The sequence below is a fragment of the Girardinichthys multiradiatus genome, chromosome 3 (genome assembly GCF_021462225.1).
Source record: "Girardinichthys multiradiatus isolate DD_20200921_A chromosome 3, DD_fGirMul_XY1, whole genome shotgun sequence".
Classification (NCBI taxonomy): domain Eukaryota; kingdom Metazoa; phylum Chordata; class Actinopteri; order Cyprinodontiformes; family Goodeidae; genus Girardinichthys; species Girardinichthys multiradiatus.
The window spans coordinates 9472577-9494290 of NC_061796.1; the positions used below are offsets into that span (position 1 = coordinate 9472577).

A 21714-nucleotide genomic window follows, 5' to 3' on the forward strand; every position below is an offset into this window, starting at 1 on the left:
AAGAAAAGAGCAAGGATTATGGGTGTCTGCAAAAATGGAAAAACCCTGGGCTATATGTCAGAACCGTGACTTCTAAGGCTTTGACATATTGCCAAGGAAATGATCAGTCAGCACAGTTTTATAGTACAGGGCTCATCACTGACAGACTTAAAATGCATATATTTCCTGCTAAGCCTACAGGATTCCCTGTTCCCATCATTTTCAAGTATGAGCTTCAGATATTTATGGCCCGGGTGGTTTTGCATTGTAGCAGTATTTCCTAAATTGCTGGCTTGGGTCTAAACTTTACTTTTGACATGACAAGAACATTTGCATGTTTCTTGTACAATGGATAATAATATTGTGCCTCTGTGCAATATATCTTAATATGCATTTTTAAACTTAATGGCAATAGGTAGTATATAGTAATGAACTTAGGTTTACTATAACAAATTCACGCCATTTAGCTCACTTTACATAGAGAAATGAATGACAGAGTTGGCTATCATGCCCCTCTCTTACCCTGTAGCTACGCTACTCAGGTGGGTGTAGGGAAGCAAAAAGTGAGATGTTTCACAATGCTTTTGAAAAAGAAATAAATTCTTCATTTCAGCAAACCTAATGACCTTTATTGTTCAAGACATAATAAGCAGAGATAGGCTGAAGTTTGATGTATAGAAATACCTACAATTCTACACAGAAAGCATTTTATTCAACGCAGTGTAACATTTTATAGAGTTAAATTACATTAGCTTTTTTCATATTTAAAATCATGGTAAATATTAAAAAGATTTTATGCCATCTCACTGTATTTGAAGTGTTTTGATATAACATAGATAAGTTGTACATCAGGAATAAATACTTCAGGAAATACTTTCTGTTGGACTAACAGCTAAATTATTTTACATACAGAAAAACAATGAGAGAGTGTAGATGGAGTTCTAAGGTATGAAAATATAGCAGTTAGAAATTTGATCTGTTTGGATTTCTAATTTTGAAAAGTTACCTTCCTTTAATTTTAGCACAACACTGAGGTGGTTTTTTGGAGTTTGAGGTGCTTTCAGTGGAGCTCCTTTGCTCTTCATCTCTTTCTCCTCCCATGGAGTCAACAGCATTCTTTGACAAAACATTAGCTTTTTATCATTATGTCGAATATTACATAGCTAGATTGGGAGGCCTTGTCGTATTTGATTTTCTGGCTTTCTGAATACTTTGTATTCTGTACTCATTGAATTGTATCCTTTTATGGACTTTTCTAATTCAGTTTCTTTTTTTTTTTTTGCAAGGACCTGGGCTGAATAGTGCTTTCTGTCGTCTCTGCAAAGTGTTAAAATGAAGTGGCTTAGAAACCTTGAAATTGTAATTAAAAGGTGAATCTCGACAATAAAAAACTTAAAAAAGGAAATATGTAAGAGCAAAGCCTTTATTGCATTTGTGATCTTTGTGAATAGAGGCATGATTGAGGAAGTCTGTTCCTGTCAAATAAAACTGCGGACGATTCATAGCTTTATGCACTGCCTGTCGGACAAACCTGTTAACACCTTGCCGGGGCTATCGTTTTTAATTAGACATTTAGACATATCTGCTTTACATGGTTTAGTTATCCTGTGAAGGTGGCAGACAAAATGTATTCTCTCCAGCTTACACTAAAACCAATTTGGTCCTAAAGAAAGAATCCTTAATTATTTGAAACTCAGAGTTAAATAAATATAAAATTAGACAAACTTACATGTCCAGGAAGCAATCCGCCTACTGACTGATGGATAAAATGCTACAAATGAAAAGCCAAGTTTCACAATTGTTTGAATGGTTTTTAAGTTAATATTTATCCTTTCACTACTTTAGACTTTTTGGGTAATAAAATAGAATATCTTGTGTTTTTGTCTTTGTGTATCTGTTTGTAGGTAGGAGAAAGACAATTTGTGTTGGTGACAGAGGAGTCCTTTGATGCGCAATACTATGTTTCCCACAACAAGTTTTACGAACAGGTAAGGAAGCTGTTAATTATGGAAATCAGGTTTACTTTGTAGGATCAAAAATCATTCAGTTCAAGTTTTTAGATATCGTTGTAGTACAACAGAACGCACAAATTACAAATGCATCATTTTAAAACAAATGTCATCTCAAAGCAAACAGGTCAAATTCATGTCCAGGTGAACTTTAGTTAAAAACCAATCCACGTAATCCCATTGCAATCCAATCATAGTCGCATTTGGGTTTAAGTACACGCGTTCTAAATTTTATGATCATTACACAATCAATTGATCATAAAATTATTTTCAAACTTGAACTCAAATCCAGTGTGATGTAAATTTTGTCATATGCATTTTCCCATTGAGTCAGCCAGGACCGTGCTAGCGTCTATCTGCAGTCAAGATTTTTGTGACCGCACTCACTCTGCACCAATATACAGGCAGTATATAAAGAAGACCTAGTATTAGATAAATAGTAAAAGAAAAAAAGAGCAATGACGCTTGGTTTTTAGTAATGGAGTTTGGTTAGATCTGCTGTTTTCCTTTTTTGGAATTATTTATTTCCTAGGGTAAAAAAGACAAAAAACTGCACTAGGTCACTGTCGGGTAGAAACCTCATATCTCCATTTTTAGTGTTTATGGTTTCTTCTGAAAATCAACTCTATTGATCACCCTTCACATCTGCCTGGGGAGTTATTTGTGCACTGAAATATGATCATGTAGGTTTGAACACAAAATTAAGAATTTACATTTGGAAGCGATATTGCGCTTTTTTTCATATCCAATTTCAAATCCAAATTCTTTGGATTTACAAAGTTTCTTTCCAACAGCAGCAAATGAGAAATTATTTATCCTTTCTTATTAGTTTTTTCTTCTCTTCTGAATAGACAGTAACAACCCCCCCACCCCCCCCATATGCATACAGGAGAGGTATGCTTAGACCTTAAGGCTGAACTGGGAGAGGAGAAGAAGATAGATGAAAATAAAAAGCATTTAGTCTACAGATTATATAATTTATAGTAATGTTGCCTCAGGCGATGCTCTTTAATGCTTCAAGGGCTTTTATGTATAGCAGTTTCTGCTGAATGACATTTCAGCAGAACGAACATCTGACATTAGATTCATAATAGACTAGCCACTCTGCTATGCACATGGCTATCTCTGCTCACAATGTACAGTAAACAAAACTTTCAATAAATCAGAATTAGAGTTTTTGTTTCTTGGATCTGGAACTAAACCAACTCTCACTTCTCATTTTCACACTTAGTAAATTTTAGGGTGTGCTTTGGCTGTCACATGGAGCACTCGCAGCAGGTGTCAGAGGCTTGGCTTATATTCACCAAAGTAGGTTAGCTATAATATTTGACATACTCACAAATGGACACCAACACACCCTACGGTGTTCATGAGAGAATTTGGCAGCTGATAACACCAATACTTTTTTTTCTTTTTTACTGTACTAACATTAAGGTCAGCCCTAAAGACATACACATTTCATACACACGACACACACACGCACAGCAGTTGCATGGCTTCAAAGACCTGAAGTCAAACTGTAAAAAATTTACTTTAAAACATCTTCAAATAAATCAATTTCCTCCTGCTTTAACCATCATCAGAAATATGTTTGAAGTTGTTTTTTTATTAGCAGAGAGGGCATGGGACGGTAATAATTTTTTCCTCCCTTCTACTTCCCTCCCCTCCCCTTTCCTCCTCCTGCTTTGCACCTCCTTCTGCAGGCTATAAAACCTAAGTCACAAGTGTTACCCGGTTCATGCGTGTTGTTGGAGTGCACACGCCGGAGTCATCCAAGTGTGCGTTTCCAGGCATATGTGTCAGTTGAAAAGAGATGTTGTTTGATATTTTAGTCTCAAAACCCTCTTGTACTCTTAAATTACATTTCGCTTTAAAAAAGCAACAGCTTTGCGAAAAACTATGAACCAGTATGTCACTGAATCTGTTTCTCTGAAGCTGCTGCCTATACCCACAGGACACAAGGAGTTATAGTTGTGTGAATTCTATAGAGTCTTCACACTACAGTGATCCTCTCGTTCTTTCAACTGCTTCTCTATGTTTTTTGGCATTTAACTGCTACTTCAGTTTTTGTGACCTTTCAACTATTCAAATATCAAAACATTCATCTCTTTCAGGACACGCTGGCTGTGACTTCTGCTTTTTATAGCTTTAATACTGTTTAAAATATTTCACAAGTAAAACATTTCCTAGAATGGAACTGCACAGGCTTTGAAATCATTCAAACACCTTGCTATTTGAAGCCTCATTGCTTCCCCTTACTTCTAACCATTTAAACTTTAAAGAGGCCTAACTTTTATGACGGTTCTAAGTGCATACTCATTTTCCCACCTTAAACTGATAACATCAACCACTGTGACGTTCAGCTGATCTCCTGCATTCTACAGTTTTTGGGAAACAAATTGCTTTTACTGCCACACATTTAACCAGTGGTGTCCAAGCTTTTCCATTTTAAAGTACTCTACAAAAATGTTTTTTGTTTTTGTTGTTGATTTAATTTAAAAATGCTGAACTGATTTTTATTATTTTACCAACAATAATCATAATAGATAATCATCATTTTAATTAAACTAAGATCTTATTGTAGATCTTAGGTAATGCCTACAATTTTCTAAATTATTTTGGATTTCTTGTTTTCTATTTTTGTGGTGTAGAATATATTTTTTCTGTACGTTTGCAACAACAACAGTGTGGATCCCTGTTTCTTCAAATGCTTTAGGTAATTAAGAAAGTTTAGAGAATGGCCTGGTTTTGATTAAAGTTGCTAGATGTTTGTGGTCCGTTTTACTATAAAATTAAAATGAAACAAAAAAACATGGTTAATAACCAAACATCCTTGGAGTTGTACCCAACATTTTCCATTTTAACATGATCTTTCATTCTGTAAAAATTTACCACAAACATTTCTAAAAACATTTTTACAATTCATTTTTTTATTTTGCTGTTTTTAGATTAACATAAAATAACATTAAAAGCATGCAGAGCAATAGTCATCTTCCTTAAACAAAAACATGAGATTCAGCAGAAAAGTTCAGAGTGAGAAAGAAATAAAAGTAACAATAGCCAAGTGACCATTCCTAAGCTGCCGTCCAAGGTGCCCCAAATGGCGCCCGGGCAGCTTGGGACTCCCCTGCCTTTAACCATGATCAAATCATACACCACAACACAGAAACATTTTTCTTTTTCTCATGAAAGCACTTTTAAACTATAATATTTTAAGCAATTTGAACTACATGTCTCTGAATTTGGAGAAGTTGAATTTTCCAAAGACCATAATACAAAAATCAGCTCAGTTTTGCGAAGACGTTAAAGATGGATCATTGCTTTTAAAAATTCAAGTCAATAGCATATTGAAAATACTTAATCTTTTCCAAAGGGAAATTAAATGTTGTTTTCTACTCAAACTATCCAAGTTTCTCCAGAGACTTATTATAGATCCTGATGGCTGTGGGCAGAAAGGATCTCCTGTAGCGGCCTGCAATACAGTGGATCCTAAAAGGCCTCTGAATACTCTACTGTTGCTTTACAGTCTTGTGAAGAGGATGCTCAGAAGATGGATATGTAGCTGAAGGGTCTAAGCTTTTCTCAAGAAAACAGTCTTCTCTGTCCCTGTTTGTATACAGCTTCTCTGTTGGATCTCCAGTCCAGTATGTTGTATTGATTGACGAGGATCACCTGTTCACTCACACACAGCCCTTCTTTCTAACAAACTGTGATCTGTTTGATCAAGTAGTGAAGGATCCAGGCGATGTGTACACCTTTCCTGTGGACAATTCCACGTTCATTGACTCCCTTACGGGGTCCACATTTCTGTCTCTAGGAAAAGGAAATCTACATGTCTGTGCTCGTCCAACCATCTGTCTCAAGCTCTTCATAAAAGAGCTTATGCAGTTGAAGAAAAAAAACATTGTCTGAGGGTTGTCCCTGTGGCTCATTAAATGGAAACTGGTTCCTGCCTCTGCCTCTTTCAAGGCAGATCATTTTACTTAAACATAATGGGCATTAAAGATGTAAATCACAAATCTAAAATACAAATATAACACAAATTACTTTAAGATATGATAGAATGGACCCTTTGGAAATTATTAGATTAGGAAAACCACCTCAATAAGTCAGTCAGTCTGTAGCATTCACTACTCTGAGCAAATCTTACATACATACTTGCTGCCCTGAATTGGTTTCAAGTCACTGTGCACTTTCACCCCGATTCAAACACATTTAATCAATTTTTTTCTACATTTCATCACATCTTTGCTTTCTTTATGGAAGCTGGGTTATACCTCTTTGCTGTTGCACAGTAAAATCAACACAGAATAGGTTTTTACTTTTTTTTTTAAATTTTACCAGGAAAATCCCTTTGAGGATAAAAATCTCCTTTTCAAGGGAGTTCTGGCCAAAATTATACCAATATTAAAAGGTTTAATGAGATCTAAACCTTAAAAAGTTATTCAAATTTACATATTCCAATATTGCCTCTGACACTGGGCTTCTCAGACTTCTTGATTACATCTAATTCTTTAAGTTCTGCTATTCATGTTATACTGTATATTTTCAACAGATTTTTTTCTCAGATTTTACAGGGCAAAAAGCATTGGTTTTAGATAGAATATAGGACAATCTGATAGAGAGATGGGGGGATTAAGTGGTCAAAGTAGAGAAAGGGGCAGAGGGAGGTTTACAGGTGAACTTTCATTAGAGGGAACTGTGTACAAAGGTAGAGCAAGGTGTGACTATGATTAAGTAGTCTGGTTTTACTTTACAAAATCAGATTATATCTGTGTGGCAATTAAATTAGGTAGGTCATTTAACCCCTCTCAGTATGCTCGTGTGTTTGCAGTTCAATGAGGAAGTAGGAGTCGATGTTTTAATGAAATTGGACATGCTCTTTCATCATTTAATCACCATGTTATGGTCCAGGAATGACCCGTGCCCACCTGCACGAACAGGCCTGCTGTTCCACCTCTCTACTCACAGGCTGCTTGCTGGCTACTTGCATGCACACGCACACTCTCTCACAGAGGTCAGAGTGTTGAGCAGCAGGTGTTTTGATTGGATAGGTCTGCAGCCGGCTGCGTGTCCATTTGGCCTGAGCTCCCTCACCTATCATATTCCACCAGGCGGATAAAGAGCGACAGATTAACAGGGAGGCAGGAAGAGTCCTGCCAGCACAGCAGTGACCATCTCCCCACCAGTTCATATGCTATTATCTTCCCAGTCAGTGACTTAGCCCAGGAGAATTGTGTAATGGTTAGACCGACCACCAGATGATCTGAGTCAGCATGTTGCCACCCTGCTGATGTGAGTCACTAATTCCCAGTTATTTCAAGACTGCCAATTCTGATGCCTGTAAAGAGCAACAAAATAATTTATGAATAGGTATTATTTTTAAACCTTTATGAACACTAAAATATAAAAGAAATATTTGAAATTGATTTATTTGCCTTAATTGAAGGTGTTTTGTTAAAACATGTATGTTATTGTTGAGCCCTGAAGTTATTACTTATAACAAAGAGTCATTTTCTTTTACTCAGGACATACATTTTGTTATGTTTACAAGAAACAGAAGAAATGCTAAAAATGAAGTTGTGAATATATTTCATTTAAGCTTTCACAGCTGCAGTTTGAAATCCTTTCAGTAATCACACAACACAAGCCATCCAATTAGTGTTCACAAAAAAAGATTTACTCTTGAAACAAAACAGTAAATCAGTGTTATAATAATCTATTATACATCATTTCAAACTTGTCAGATCTGTAGTTTAAAAAGTGTTTTGAAGGGAAGGGATTTTCATACAATTTTTATTCACAGGGATAATCATTAAGAACACATTTCAATTCACAGGCAGCATAATTATAATTCTTTTTTTTCTCTTTTCCCTCCTGCTGTGATCAGCCAAGGTTTATGGTTGCCATGGTGAAATAACAGGACAAACTCAAATCCCTCTGGTTTATCACGCAGCTGTTGCCATACTTTTTGACCTTGAGGACTTACATAAATGGAACAGAACGCTGTTTATTCTTAGGAAGGCAGTGACAAATCAAAATATAACAGCTTTGAGCATCAGTTAATTAAAAATGTAATTGACAGATATGAAGGAACGTGCAGAGTGTAGATCAGTCAGTGAAAATTCTGTTTATGCAGGGCTGCTGTTTTGGGCAAATTACAGCAAAATGCTGCATTGATCCAAAATCTGTTACTAAATGACTCGCAGAAATGTTCGCAAAAATACTACTTTAAAATTTTTTTTTGAGAAGGTTACTTGGATATTTTACAGTGGACTGTAAAAAATGAAATTATACATTTTTATCAAATTTTTGGTGCTTTGACGTTTTTCTTTAACTGCAGTGATCTCCTATTTGCAGGTGCTGGTACCTAAAAGAGCTGAATTCAAAGGGAAGATGATTGAAGTAGACGTCTACGAGGCAGGAAAACACTTTATGAAAGGACAACCAGTAGAAAACAGTAAGCCATTCACTCCCTCCATTTCCATGCCTCTTAGGAAAGGAGAAGTGTCTGGGCTAATGCAGGTAAGCACAAGGACACTTAGACAGATTCAAACGTTTGAAAGAAATGTCTGTTTTCCAAGCACTTGCTATAACACAAAAAAGCAATGTCACATACGTTATTGTGGCGGGTTCAATAGTTGGAACTCCTGCCACTCTATATGTCTCTAAGTGTTATTGGGCAACAGTGAGCCACACATTGCCTATGCTGAGTTTGTTGTGGTAATTTTGGCCCCATGTTGCACTAAGTAGATAACATTTGTGTGAACTATTGGGATCTAAGATACAGCCCAGAGAAGATTTCTTTATTTATCAGGAATGTCCCATTGAGATGCAAATCTGTTTTGCCAAGAAGTCCTGATCAAGATGCACAACGAATCTTTCACACGTAAGCACATCGACTGGAAAACACAGAGCTGAAAGACAAACACAGCAGTCAGTAAAAACAAAAACTCATTACCCTCATAAAGAGCATATGTTAGGAATGCAGCTTAATCTGACCTTTACATGAACTAGGAACTATCAAAAGCACCTTTTCTGAAGAACAACAGTTGTGTACATTGGAACAATGTTTAAGCAGACAAATATGTAAAATAGTAACTTCCCTTTTGTGTGAGTGTGCGTGTTTTAAATTTAAATGAAAGTTTTTCTTCACAGTAATGATGGTGTCCAGATGACAGTTTGCTATGATGACTTCTTGTTCTTGAACTCGTAAAAAAGTAACATTAAACCTTTTTTTTTTTATTTGTCCTTTTACTCGTACTCGTCGTCTTCCCCGTCATCTGGGGCTGGGTCGCGGGGGCAGCAGACTCAGACTCACTAGGGACAGCCAGACTTCCCTCTACCTAGACACCTTCTGTAGCTCTTTCGGGGGAAGCCCAAGGCGTTCCCAGGCCAGCCGAGAGACATAGTCCCTCCGGCATGTCCTGGGCTGTCCCCAGTGCATCCTCACGGTGGGATGTGCCTGGAACATCTCCCAAGGGAGGCGTCCAGGGGGCATTCAATACAGATGCCCGAGCCACCTCAACTGGCTCCTCTCGATGTGGAGGAGCAGTGGCTCTACTCTGAGCTCCTCCCACCGAGTTCTCACCAGCGCATTTCACCGGTGACACTGAAAGTTGTCATTATTACACAAAGATTTGGCCGATACGCAAATTTCTTATGAATATATTGGCCCTTTGACTGACATCTGGGCTCCCTCCATTTGGTTTTTATGTTGAGTATTGTGCATGCGCTGAGTCTGTTCCCGCTTCCTTTCACCCTTTGACACTGTGCAACCACTAACGGTACAGCTTTCTAAAATCATGTCAGCTTCGAAGGGTGGGTATAAACGGCACCATATCCCAGCGTTCTTCCCGGTAGCTGCTAAGCACAAATCGGGTGACAGTCATTCCACTAACGGCGAGGAGCAATATGACGGGCCTGCAGCCAGTACTAGCACTGCGTCAGTTATAGACAAGGGTCTCATTTCTGCTGTTGGAGGACTTAACAAGCAGAAGAAACTGAGGTCTGGCATCGATCCAGCATGGAAAGAAGCCTTCCAGTGGCTGTAAATAACCGCAGATGAAGCTGGTATGCCTTCACATTGGGTTATTTGCGCTCACCTTTGAACCTATGATTTTACTTAATGCCGCCTAGTCACCAAATATAAATAAAGTATTTATCTCTGACTGTGTGCTGCCCATGTACTTACCTATGTTAAAGTTATGTAAAACAGTTGAATTAATTGCTAAAACTCACTCAATAATAATGCCCCTCCTAACAACAAGGTAACCCTTCCAAACACCTTAAAATCCAATAGCTTTTAATAGCTTAAAAAAATCTGTTTTTTTAGCACCCCCCCTTAAAAAAAATCGTTTCTCCTTAGCATGTCCATGAAAGTTATGACCAGGACCAGTGACAAAAAACAGCCCTGCCGGAGTCCAACATGCACCGGGAACATGTCCAACTTAGTGCCCGCAATGCTGACCAAACTCCTGCTTCGCTTGAAGAGACCGGATGGCCCCTACAGGACACCGTGAGGGAAACGGTCAGATGCCCTCTCCAGGTCCACAATACACATGTGGAACAGTTGAGCAAACTGATCCCTCGAGCACCCTGTAGAGGGTTTAAGGCTGGTCCAGTGTTCCACGGCCAGGACGAAAACTACACTGCTCCTCCTGAAGCCAAAGTTTGACTATCTGCTAGACTCTCCTCTCCGATACCCTGGCATAGGCTTTACCAGGGTAGCTGAGGAGTGTGATCCCCCTGTAGTTGGAAAACACCCTCCAGTCCCCCTTGTGAAGTGGGAACACCACCCCGGTCTGCCAGTCCATAGGCACTGTCCCCGATCACCACGTAATGTTAAAGAGGCTTGTCAGCCAGCCCCACAACATCCAGAGACTTATGGTACTCAGGGCAGATTTCATCCACCCCCAAAGTCTTGCCACCTGGAGCTTTTTAACCACATCAGTGACTTCAGCCTGGTTGATGAAAGACTCCAACTCTGAGTCCCCAGTCTCTGCTTCCGTCAGGGAAGGCGTGATGGTAGAATTGAGGAGATCCTTGAAGTACTCCTTCCACCTCCTTATAATGTCCCCAGTCGAGGTGAGCAGCTCCATACCCCAATTGTAAACACTGTTTGCGAAGCACTGCTTCCCTCTCCTGAGGCACCGGACGGTTTGGCAGAATCGCTTAGAGGCCGACCGGAAGTCCTTCTCCATGTCCTCACCAAACTCCTCCCAGGCCTGAGTTTTGCTTCTGCCAGAGCCCGTGCCATGGCACGCTTGGGTTTAGATCGGGGATGCCATTCCTCCCAATCCCACCCCTCCAGGTGTCTCTGTTGTTTCGCACGTGGCCGTTGAAGTCCCCCAGCAGAATGATGGAATCCATGAAAGAGGCACTTTCCAGCTCCCCCAACAGGGACACCAAGAAGACCAGGTGCTCTGCACCACCGCTCAGCCTATGGGCTGACACAACAGTCAGAGACCTGTCCCTGACACGAAGATACAGGGATTCGACCATCTTATTCACCGAGGTAAACCCTAACATCAGACGGCTGAGCTGGGGCGCGACAAACAAACCTACCCCAGCCCGCCGCCTCTCGCCACAGGCCACTTTAGAGTGGAAGACAGTTCAGCCTCTCTGGAGGACCTCCAGAACCCACTGGATAGCCTATTTCTAGCCTATCTCTCGACCTCCCCCACAAGCTCAGGATCCATCCCGCCACGTCCTTAGAGCCAGTTTAAGCATCCAGATGACATTATGTGCCTTGTTCTAGTGGTCCTCATGAAGGCATCTGAACCACTCTTTGTCTGACCCGTCCCCCAGAGCCTGTTTGCCATGGGAGACCCTACCAGTGGCATTTAAGCTCCGGTCAACATAGCCTCTATGAACAATCGAGCACTCAAACCCCTTCACCACATTAAGGTAGGGTTGTTAAATACAAAAAAATTAACTTTAATGTTTTTTGGGGCCTTTGGAGCATTTTAGAATTGAACAAATGACGCAAAAATGGAATGGATTGTTATACACTGAGTAGGTTCTTTAAAACATAGTTTGACGTTGTTTCTGTGAACTTAGTATCACATATGGTCAAGTCCTGGGACTTATTTAAGGAACATGCATTTAGGTTCTATATGCCTATAATACATTAAGGCTACGTTGACATTGTTTGCAAATGCGTACCAAATCCAACTTCTTTGCCTGTATGCAACCCATATCTGACTTTTCTCATGGCATTCAGAACGGCCCAATTCCGATCTTTTGTCCTCCAAAAACAATCAGAATTCCGCCATGTGGTACTAAATTGAACACGTTTCCTATAGTTTTCAAAATGTCCGAACGTAGCCTTAGGCAAATGTGTTATTATATGCAGCATTAAAAGTTTTATAAGGGTAAGGCTGGTAAGGTGGTCAGTTCATTAATAAACTGCAGTTAGAATGTATTCCCAGCAATCTTTGCACACGGTAAAATAGACATCAGGTCAAATTATGAAATCTACTAGGGGCTTCCTCTCAGCTCTCACCGTGGGCTCGTGTACTTAATTTTATACTGAACGGGTTTGTGAATAATCGGAATCAATTTATAGTAAAACGCACAAAATTTCCCAGCTGATGCTTCCAGGTAGTGACAGAAGCCGAATTCTGTATCTTCATAGCTCTAAATGTGCCTCCTTTCCTCCACACATTTGTGAAACCTGCATTTACAGCCTGCTATTCAGTTTCTTTGCTCTTTAGCAAACAAATAGGGCGTGAATACATGTGTCCTTATTTTAAATCTGCCCTCACCTCTGGAGTTTGTGAAGAAGCAGAAGTGTATCATGCCTGAGATAAGTAATTTTAGATAAGCTGTTGCTGGCTAAACTGTTCTCTATCTGCCTTTCACCTCACACACACAGCAGCACACAAAACCATGTTAATGTATCTGTTTCACTGCATGTTATTTTTCACTCTGACTAGCTGTAGCTTATAGCTTAGGACATGGAGCCACTGAGCAGAATATGATACACTTTCTAATTTCACACTCCATCAGCCTTTACTTCCAGACAGAGAGGGAGGGGAAGAAAGGTACAGACATGTGCGGGAGGGGGGGCATGGATGTTGAGGAAAGCAAGCAGAGAAAAGAATGGATAGCAGAGAATAAATTTAAAATAAGGAAAGCAAAAAGGAAGATTACCTATCAAACCAAGCGACATGTCACTCAGCCTAAAAAAGTTTAGGGCAATGGAGCCCAAAGCTAGTTGGACCATAATGTGTTCAGTCCACATTCTGTCTACAAGCATCTTGTCCCTGTCCCATAGTCTTTTTCCCATAGATTCATACACAAAACATATCACCTTCATCACACTGTTGTTGACATTTTGACTTTCTTTTATTTCTTGAATGTTTTAATCAATTAAAAGAAAAATCTATATTGTAAAGGACTTCGTCTGTAGTGATTGGTCAATAGTTATGTGCTTGGTTTAGCAGGTGAAAGACAGAAACTACAAAACCTAATGAAAGTGCATTATAGATTAAAATATGAGCACATAAAAAATATCTAATTAAAAAAGGACTACAAAAACAGAATAACAAAGCCTGGGTAATTCAGAAACTAGGGGCAGGGGGAGATAGGTTTGTTTTGATTTTCTGGTGTCTCTTAACTCATAGAAATGTATTAATTCTTGCCTTTGCTTTCCACAGTATATGTGTTGTAGGCACTTGATTTATTAAGTTATCTCCAATGATGCTGTGACAGATTTCTAATTCGTAAATGACCCGGATTAGATGCTTTTATTGGTTGTGCAATAAGTGACCTAATGTTGTGGAAACATAGCAGAATCTGTAAGCTGCTCACTCCACTGTCGAGCATCCTGGTAAACGTAATATTTCTGACAGGTGCGTGAAAACTGCATCAGTTTTATCAATATTGAATGTGTTTTTTTACCCACTTTATTTCCAACTGAACCTTTTTTTAATAAAAACACAGGTAATTCTGCCTAAAGATCAACTGATCAGGATTTTGTGGCCATTTTCGTATCTTTATCGTTTGTGAAGGTTTGGGATGCCGATACTGATTTTAGCTATAAACTAAGAAGATATAAGATTAGAAAAGGGTTTTTCCCACTTTGCTAAAATTTTATTTAAGTTAGTTTTAGTTTCAATATCTCAGTTCATCTGTAATCCTACCTTAAATATTACGTAGCTTCCTAAACTTTACATTAAATACTCTGACAGGCTTGGCAAATGCACTTCTTACTAGCATAGTCTGTTGCTGCTACTGTGGACAGTTGCAGAAATATGTGGATTACTGTTGTGTTGGCCATCTTTGGTTGTGTTAGTGCTTTGAATTTGTAGTGATGAAATGGTGACCATTCCATGACTTCACATGGTTCTTAGAGATGTAGAACATTTATAAGCTTCATATTTTCAAGGTACGAGGACTCCACTCCTTATCTTTTGGCAGCTTGCCATGATAAGTACTGTTTTTAGCTGTCTTCTCTTTTCCCTACAACCAGGTTGTTTACTAAAACATCCCTGGTATTGGTACCTCAAATTGTGCTAATGCCCTTTAGCCATTACAATCCTTTAGCTTTAATAAGCTTTGCACAACCTACTGAGGAATGTCAATTTGACAAAAATGATACCATTGTGCAACCATGCCAGAGTGAGGTATAAGTGTAAAGAATAGACCCCTCTGATGTAAGCTGAGGTGGAGCATCTATGCACCACATTTGCACAATATTCCCCTGTTTAGAACCATCCTAAAGATGAACCCTACTCTCAGTTGTTTAACACATGTTCACTTGACATCTTGACTTTTCAGACTCTGGAGATCAGTGTAAGGTCTGAGGTGTTTTTAAGTTTAATCACTTCTAACCTTCTAGTTCAACATATTTAGCTAATGTCATTCACAATAATCAGATGTTTCAGCTTTAGGTGTAGTCAGAATTTTTATTTGCTTTGGTAATAAAGCTTTGTAGCACTTAACTGCATCAAATTATTTTGGTAGGGATATTGCCTGCATTGGTGGTAATGTATAAATTTTTAGGCTTAGCACATTTATTTTACACATTTAAAACAAAAAAGTACATTTTCAATTATTTAAATTATATATCCCTTTTGGAACACTACAAGTAGATTTATAGTCTTATGCATGTGCAATATCAGTATACAAATAATTGTTGCATTAGGTTGGTTTATGAGGATGCTGCAAAGGTACCTTCATTATTAAAACATAAACTGGCACTGCATTATTACATATCTGGATACAAGATTTGGCAGAAGTTGTAAGTAGTTGACTGACTGCATAACTACAAGAATGTCATGCCTGCAATAGGATCATGCTGTTGGTTGTAATACATGCATTCACATTTATCCTGCTAGAAGATTTTTCAGCTGCAAATGACATTAGTGATAAGAATAAGGGAAAAGGAACAACAAACCTAAATGATTTTGGTTTATTAGCACCTATCATTAGGGATGTGGAACAACAATGATAAAAGGAAACAATAGCAAGAGTCAAATTCCAAAGGTTACTTTTCTTTTACTTTAACAGAGATCAGCCTTTACCAAAACAGTGGACAAAACCATGAGGCCCACAAAGCAGCAGAAAGTGAAAAATGTTTCTTTTGAAACAGGTTGATTGTTTGGGGCAGAGATGTTAGGCTCCAGATTGTGCTCTGTAACAGCTCCACAACTCTTCCAGTCAAGCTTCTCTCACTCTTCCCACTCTTCAGTTGTGGGAGCTTAGCCCAAAGCTGAAGCCAAATTTAAGTGACACACTAAAGAGAACCGAACTAAAGATGAATTCTTAAAACAGGTTGGAGTATTTACCACTGCTCATGTCTAACATTTTAGCATAGGCTACTTATTGCCGTGTTTTCTCAGTGTAGCCATAAACAAAAACTAAAGTTTGAATGTTTTAGTATTCCTGTTGATGCTGATATGGAATGAGTTTAATAAATTCCTGAACAGTAACGCAATTTAGGACTTTTCGTATGATGCACAATACGTTTGATTGCTGGGTGCAAAGAAGATACTCAAAGATGTGGATGTGGGTTTCTTATTTTATGCACAATCATAAAAGTATTTATTCTGAATTCTAAAGTCTTTGTTTAAAATAGGTTAATTTATTTAAAAAAAACTCCTCGTTTTATGTGTTTTTAATCAAAAAACATGTTACATATTATTTACGAAGTTGATATTTTTGTCATTTATGTAGGTCTTAAGTTTTAATCCCTATGTTCTTAAAAAGGACTTTAAAAATTGTAAATTGAACTCGCTACAACTTGCAGAAACTTTGACACAACCAATAAATTTCATTCCACTTCACGATTGTGTCTCACTTGTTGTTGATGCTTCACAAAAAATTAGAATTTTATATCTTTATGTTTGAAGCCTGAAATTTGGCAAAAGGTTGAAAAGTTCAAGAGGGCCGAGTACTTTCGCAAGGCACTGTAAGTGGGTGATTGGGTAGGCTGAGGTCTATAATGTGTGTCTCAGAAAAGGAGTGAAGTGAAAGATCTATCATCTCAGAAGTAGACGGAGAAATGATTACATACCAACCAACATCCATAGTGATATATGTGGGAAGGAAGCAATATGGTTAAATGGATAGAATTGTATTTAGAAGTAGGGAATGGATGGACCTTAGAGAAGACAGAAATATGTCTGAATTATACAGTGGTGTGAAAAAAGGGTTTGTTCCCTTTCTGATTTCGTATTTGTTTGGATGTTTGTCATACTTAAGTGTTTAACAGTAATGTAAGCCTTGATGGCAGTGAAGCAAATAACTGATCGATGAGGAGTTAAACAGATGCATGTATGAGCAGCCAATGCAATAAAATAGAAGGGACAGATTAATTGTGTGTTGATATCACCCTGCTGATGTCCAGGAGATCTGCAGATTGAAAATGTGTGTATACATAAAGAGAAATGTATTAATCAGAAACAAAAATCCTGTGTTTTTAATTTATCTAATCACATTAGTTATTATTGAACCTACTATCAGATTGGTGGCCCTTTTTTCTAGTTATTGATGCAAGAAAGTCAGTTCATTGTATTATTGATGACTAGCAAGATTTAAAGAACAGCAAAATATCTTTTAAGTGTTAATTTTGTTCGTAATGTGCATTTTAGTTGAGCCTTACGTTATTCTTTAGCATGAAAACATGCTGGTCAAACTCTGTTAAAGTTATGAACTGTGGGGTAAAAATATATATATTTTTTTAAACATTTTGTCCTGTGAAACTGCATCTTGTCCATGACATGACAGCTTTATTAAATACCCTTTATGATTTTGGCAGTTCATTTCAGAAAAGAAGATCCTGGTCTTCCTGAGAGATAAATGTCTTTTATTGACTTGGGTGGACTTTTCTTGATCTGTCCCATCATTCTGTTTTTCACTCTCTCCATGTCTTTTAGATTGTCATTCATAGAAAAATACACTTGCAGCAGAGGAGGAAGGGTAGTAAATGAATCTTTTTCGGTGGGACACAATAGTGTAGAAGGGATTCACCATCATGGTAATGGAAAGAAAGCAGAATGCTCCTTCACCTCTTCACATCCTCAGATTAAATTAAATTATAAAAGAGAGAGGCCAAAAAAATGAGGCAAGAATGAAGGACAGTGAGTGAAGTAGATGGAGAGATGAGGACACAGCGAGGCAGCTTGGAAGCCATCTAATAATCAGCTCTTTTCAAGGCATACTTTTTCAAGAAGACAGAGAGAATCACAGAAAGAGGAAAAGTGGTTCTGATCTTGCAGAGGGGAACAAGCACATAGCTTGTGTGAAATGCAGCATAGCAAAAAGAAAGGCTTGAGAGTTTACTAGAAGGGTCCAATGCCCCTTTCCAGTAACTATGGAGGACGAATCCTGTCATAGTTAAAAAATATGTTTTAAATATATATGAGTGTAATAAATATGAAAGAAGTAAAAGGAGTAGGAAAAAAAAACGAAGAAAAAGAAATTCACTTGTATTAAATAAACAAAGGTAAAATGAAGGAAAACATTTTAAGAAAAAACTTTATGATTTGAAACTTTGTAGTTTAAATAGAAATAGTGGATTAAAATAGAAATATATATATATATTTATATCTGATAAATTGATCAATTATTGAATACATTTCTTTTCTTATTTTGTTGCATTTACAAGTGGCTGAAATGAGCTTCCTCCATAGGGTGGCCGGGCACTCCCTCAGAGACAGGGTGAGGAGCTCGGCCATCCGGGAGGAGCTCGGGGTAGAGCCGCTGCTCCTCCACATCGAGAGGAGCCAGTTGAGGTGGCTCGGGCATCTATACCGGATGCCTCCTGGACGTAGGTGGAGGTGTCTGGGGAGAGAGAAGTCTGGGTGTCTCTACCAAGTATGCTGCCCCTATCTATTTATACACCATGCATATATGGATGTCATGTTTGTAATAGTCTTTTGTATTTAAATTTCAAAAGTCTATCAGGAGGACAGGGAGCTCTGGAAATTTGACTCTGGAAAACTATGAAGTTTTTAAAAACCTTTAGGAGCCCTTCGACACAGAAAGCTATACAAATAAGACGGACCCTCCTGCCCTCCTCTAAAAGCAGAGCTTCTACGTGCATGAAACATAGATCTGGTCATTGTTTGATTTCTTGCACTTTGCATCATAAAACTTAAACAAACGCTAACTGAACATAGCTTACATCATTAGTATATTGTTTAAACTGATCACATATACACATTGAGATCCTTGTGCACATCATGCTAGTATAAAGATGCACCCTGATGCAGCCCCCCTGGTGTGGCTGGCAGAATCCGACCTGTCTCCGGCTTTATGCGGCACATAAAGACAATATACAAGCTCGCATGACGCACACAATGAAGCTTTTCAAAATCTCAGAGAACATGCAGCCGTCATGGATTGTTGCTGTGATGTTGCGTTATTCTCACACATTGTCAAATATACTGACAGGACACGGGAAATGAAATCGGAGATTATGCTGTCTTTCTGGTGGAGATACAATTAATCCTCTCAAATCTATTTTTAGACTTAAAAGAGCTCAAAACACCAAAAGGTTGAGTTGGCCTTTGAATGTTTTTTTTTCTCAAATAGCAACTAAATAGTGTTATCAAGACAGCAGGAGGAGCTATTTTAAGGTTTTATTTAGCATGTCAAACCATATTACATGACCTGCACTTCTGAACCAAGATCACCAGAACAGGAATATATACTATGCCATCATAATATCAGTCAGTTCTATTTTCTGTGATGTTACCTAACATGTCGAAAAGCATGAAGAGGACTCATTCTGTTTTGTGCATTTTGAATGTCAGGTGGCTTTAAATTCCCGTGAAATGAGCTTGTGAACGAAAGATGAAAGATCCAAATTAGAGGGAGTTTAGTCCATAACTGTCAAGGCACAATGCAAGACGTTACTGAGTGCATTTTAAGGAGTTATTTTCCACTAGTGATGTTAATGATCGGAGTTTTATGAGCCTTTTTAAAAAAAATCTTTGTCAAGACTCACTCATGTTTTTAATTACCTTTTATTAAAGACACAGCACAGTTTTCTCATATTTAATGCTTGATGTCAAACATATGCACACACCTCATTGTAGAGACTCATTCTTTTCTTAATCTTTTACTGCATGTGCAATACTGGTAAAAATATTGGAAAAGAGCCGTCATTATATTGGACTTTCAGTGCAACTTTGATGGCCAAAGTAATCCCAAATAATGTGATTCCAGAATTTTCAGTATACAGTGCCTTGAAACATATTCCTCGAACTTAACCCGTTTCGTCACGTTAAACCATAAACTTCTATGTATTTCCTTACAATTTTAAGTGATCTACCAACACCAAGTGTTACATAAATTTGAAGAGGAAGAAAAAGAAAAATCCTACAAATTAAAATCGGAAAGGTACGATGTGCATTTATATTTAGGTCTCTTTACCCTGATACCCCTAAATGTAATTCAATAAAACCTGCTGTCTTCACATAATTGATAAAGAGAATCCACCTGCATGCGATTTAATCTGAAAGCCTCAGAGGTTTCTTAGACAACATTAGTGAACAAACAGCATCATGCAGATCAATAAATACACCAGGCAGGTCAGGAAGAAAGCTGTGGAGAAGTTAAAAGCAGAAACTTAAAACAATATCCCAAGCTTAGAACATTTACTGGAGCACTTTTCAATCTATCTCCAGGAATGAAAAGAGTAGGTAGCAGCTGCAAGCCTTCCAGGCCATGGCCTGGAAGGTTGAAACTAACTGACTTTGCCTAGGGAAGGAGAACTTTAATCAGAAAGGCAGCCAAGAGGCCCATGTTAACTCTGGAGAAGCTGCAGAGATTCACAGTTCAGTTGGGAGTCAACAGGACAACTACTAGTCATGCACTGAAAATTGCTAATAGAAAGCCTTAGAGGCTCTCTTTACAGGTCCAACATTGCAACGTTATTTTTAGTGACTGTCTTCATGTTTTCAATGCATTTATTACTTTGGCATGATTGTAAAACAATTGGCAGTGTATGGCAGAAAGCTAACACTGCACTTCAGCCTAAACACACCATCACCAAATGTGACACATGGTGGTGGTAGCATCATGCTGTGGGGATGCTTCTCTTTAGTAGGGACAGGGAAGCTGATTAGAGACACATAGATATTTGCAAGGCAATCCTGGTAGACAGGAGCCATTGTTTTAAATCAAAGTATATTCATTTATTTGAATGGTCTACTAAAGTCCAAACCTAAATCTAACCAAGTCTCTGTGGCAAGACTTGAGAGTTGATGTTCACAGATATTCCTTATCCATACTGACAGAGCTTGAGCTATTTTGTAAAGATGAATGAGCAAAGGTTTTAGGCTCAAAACCAAGATGTACTGTACATAGCTTTAATTGCTCAGAAAGGGGTTTCTGCAAAATATTTGCTCTGGGTCATCTGAGTACAAATGCATGGGACACTTTCCATAATTTTACCCATTTATCCCTTTTTCTTCCAGTATACAGTTATGCACTATTTTCTAGTAATCTGTCACATTACGTCCCAATAACATTTGTTGAAGTTTTTGATGGTAATGTGACAAAATGTGAAAAAGTTCAAAGGGCATCACAACGTTTGCAAGGCATTGAACAGCTATCAGTTAATTTTACCTTTAAATTTGATTGGCTTGATGATAATGTTGCATCCTGCTTACACAAGAGACTCAATGATATTTTTCTCTTGGCATTTTCAGAAGCATTGTGCTATACTTGTTATTATTAGTAAACACCAAATGTTTATACTTTAATGCTGGTATAATAAAAAAAGATTAAAGCTAAAATAAACCAACAGGCACTGGGGTGAAATTGGCTCTCAGGAAGAGAGGAGATTTGCATCTGCTGCAGAAGATGGGTTCTGTAGAATTACAAGCCTTTAAAAAGCATCAACCCAGCTTAGAGCCCACATCAGTGTTTTCCCTAGAGTACCGGGAGCTGACACATCTCTCCATCAGCTGGTCAGAGGAGACTGCATGGATCAGGCTTTCATGAACAAGTATCAGGGGCTCTGCATTAGATCAGAAGTCTGTTTCGGGCTTGAAGAATTGCTGAAAGTACATGGTGCGGGGAGTCACTGTCCCATCATGTTTACCTTTTGGTTCTATCTCTTTTCCTCTGGGTGAGGCTGTGTACTTGGTTTATTATTACAGCATTTCAGATTAAACTATTTTGTCCTCTCAAAGTTCATATGCAGAATAAGACATTTCTACAACTGTGAAGATGCATTATGTATTTTTTATTGTGAAGCAAACAA

General features: G+C 38.3%; 1 protein-coding gene across 2 annotated transcripts in view; it reads left to right on the forward strand.

Annotated features, from left to right (window-relative positions):
- Positions 1-21714, forward strand: part of cdkal1 (CDK5 regulatory subunit associated protein 1-like 1) — a 281503-nt gene that overhangs the window by 251470 nt on the left and 8319 nt on the right. Inside the window, exons 13-14 of one of the 2 annotated variants that reach the window (XM_047361870.1) lie at positions 1884-1967; positions 8349-8513. In XM_047361870.1, the coding sequence (XP_047217826.1) occupies positions 1884-1967; positions 8349-8513 (249 nt within the window). The remainder of the gene's footprint in view (positions 1-1883; positions 1968-8348; positions 8514-21714) is intronic. The other variant, XM_047361871.1, reaches the window with a different exon arrangement.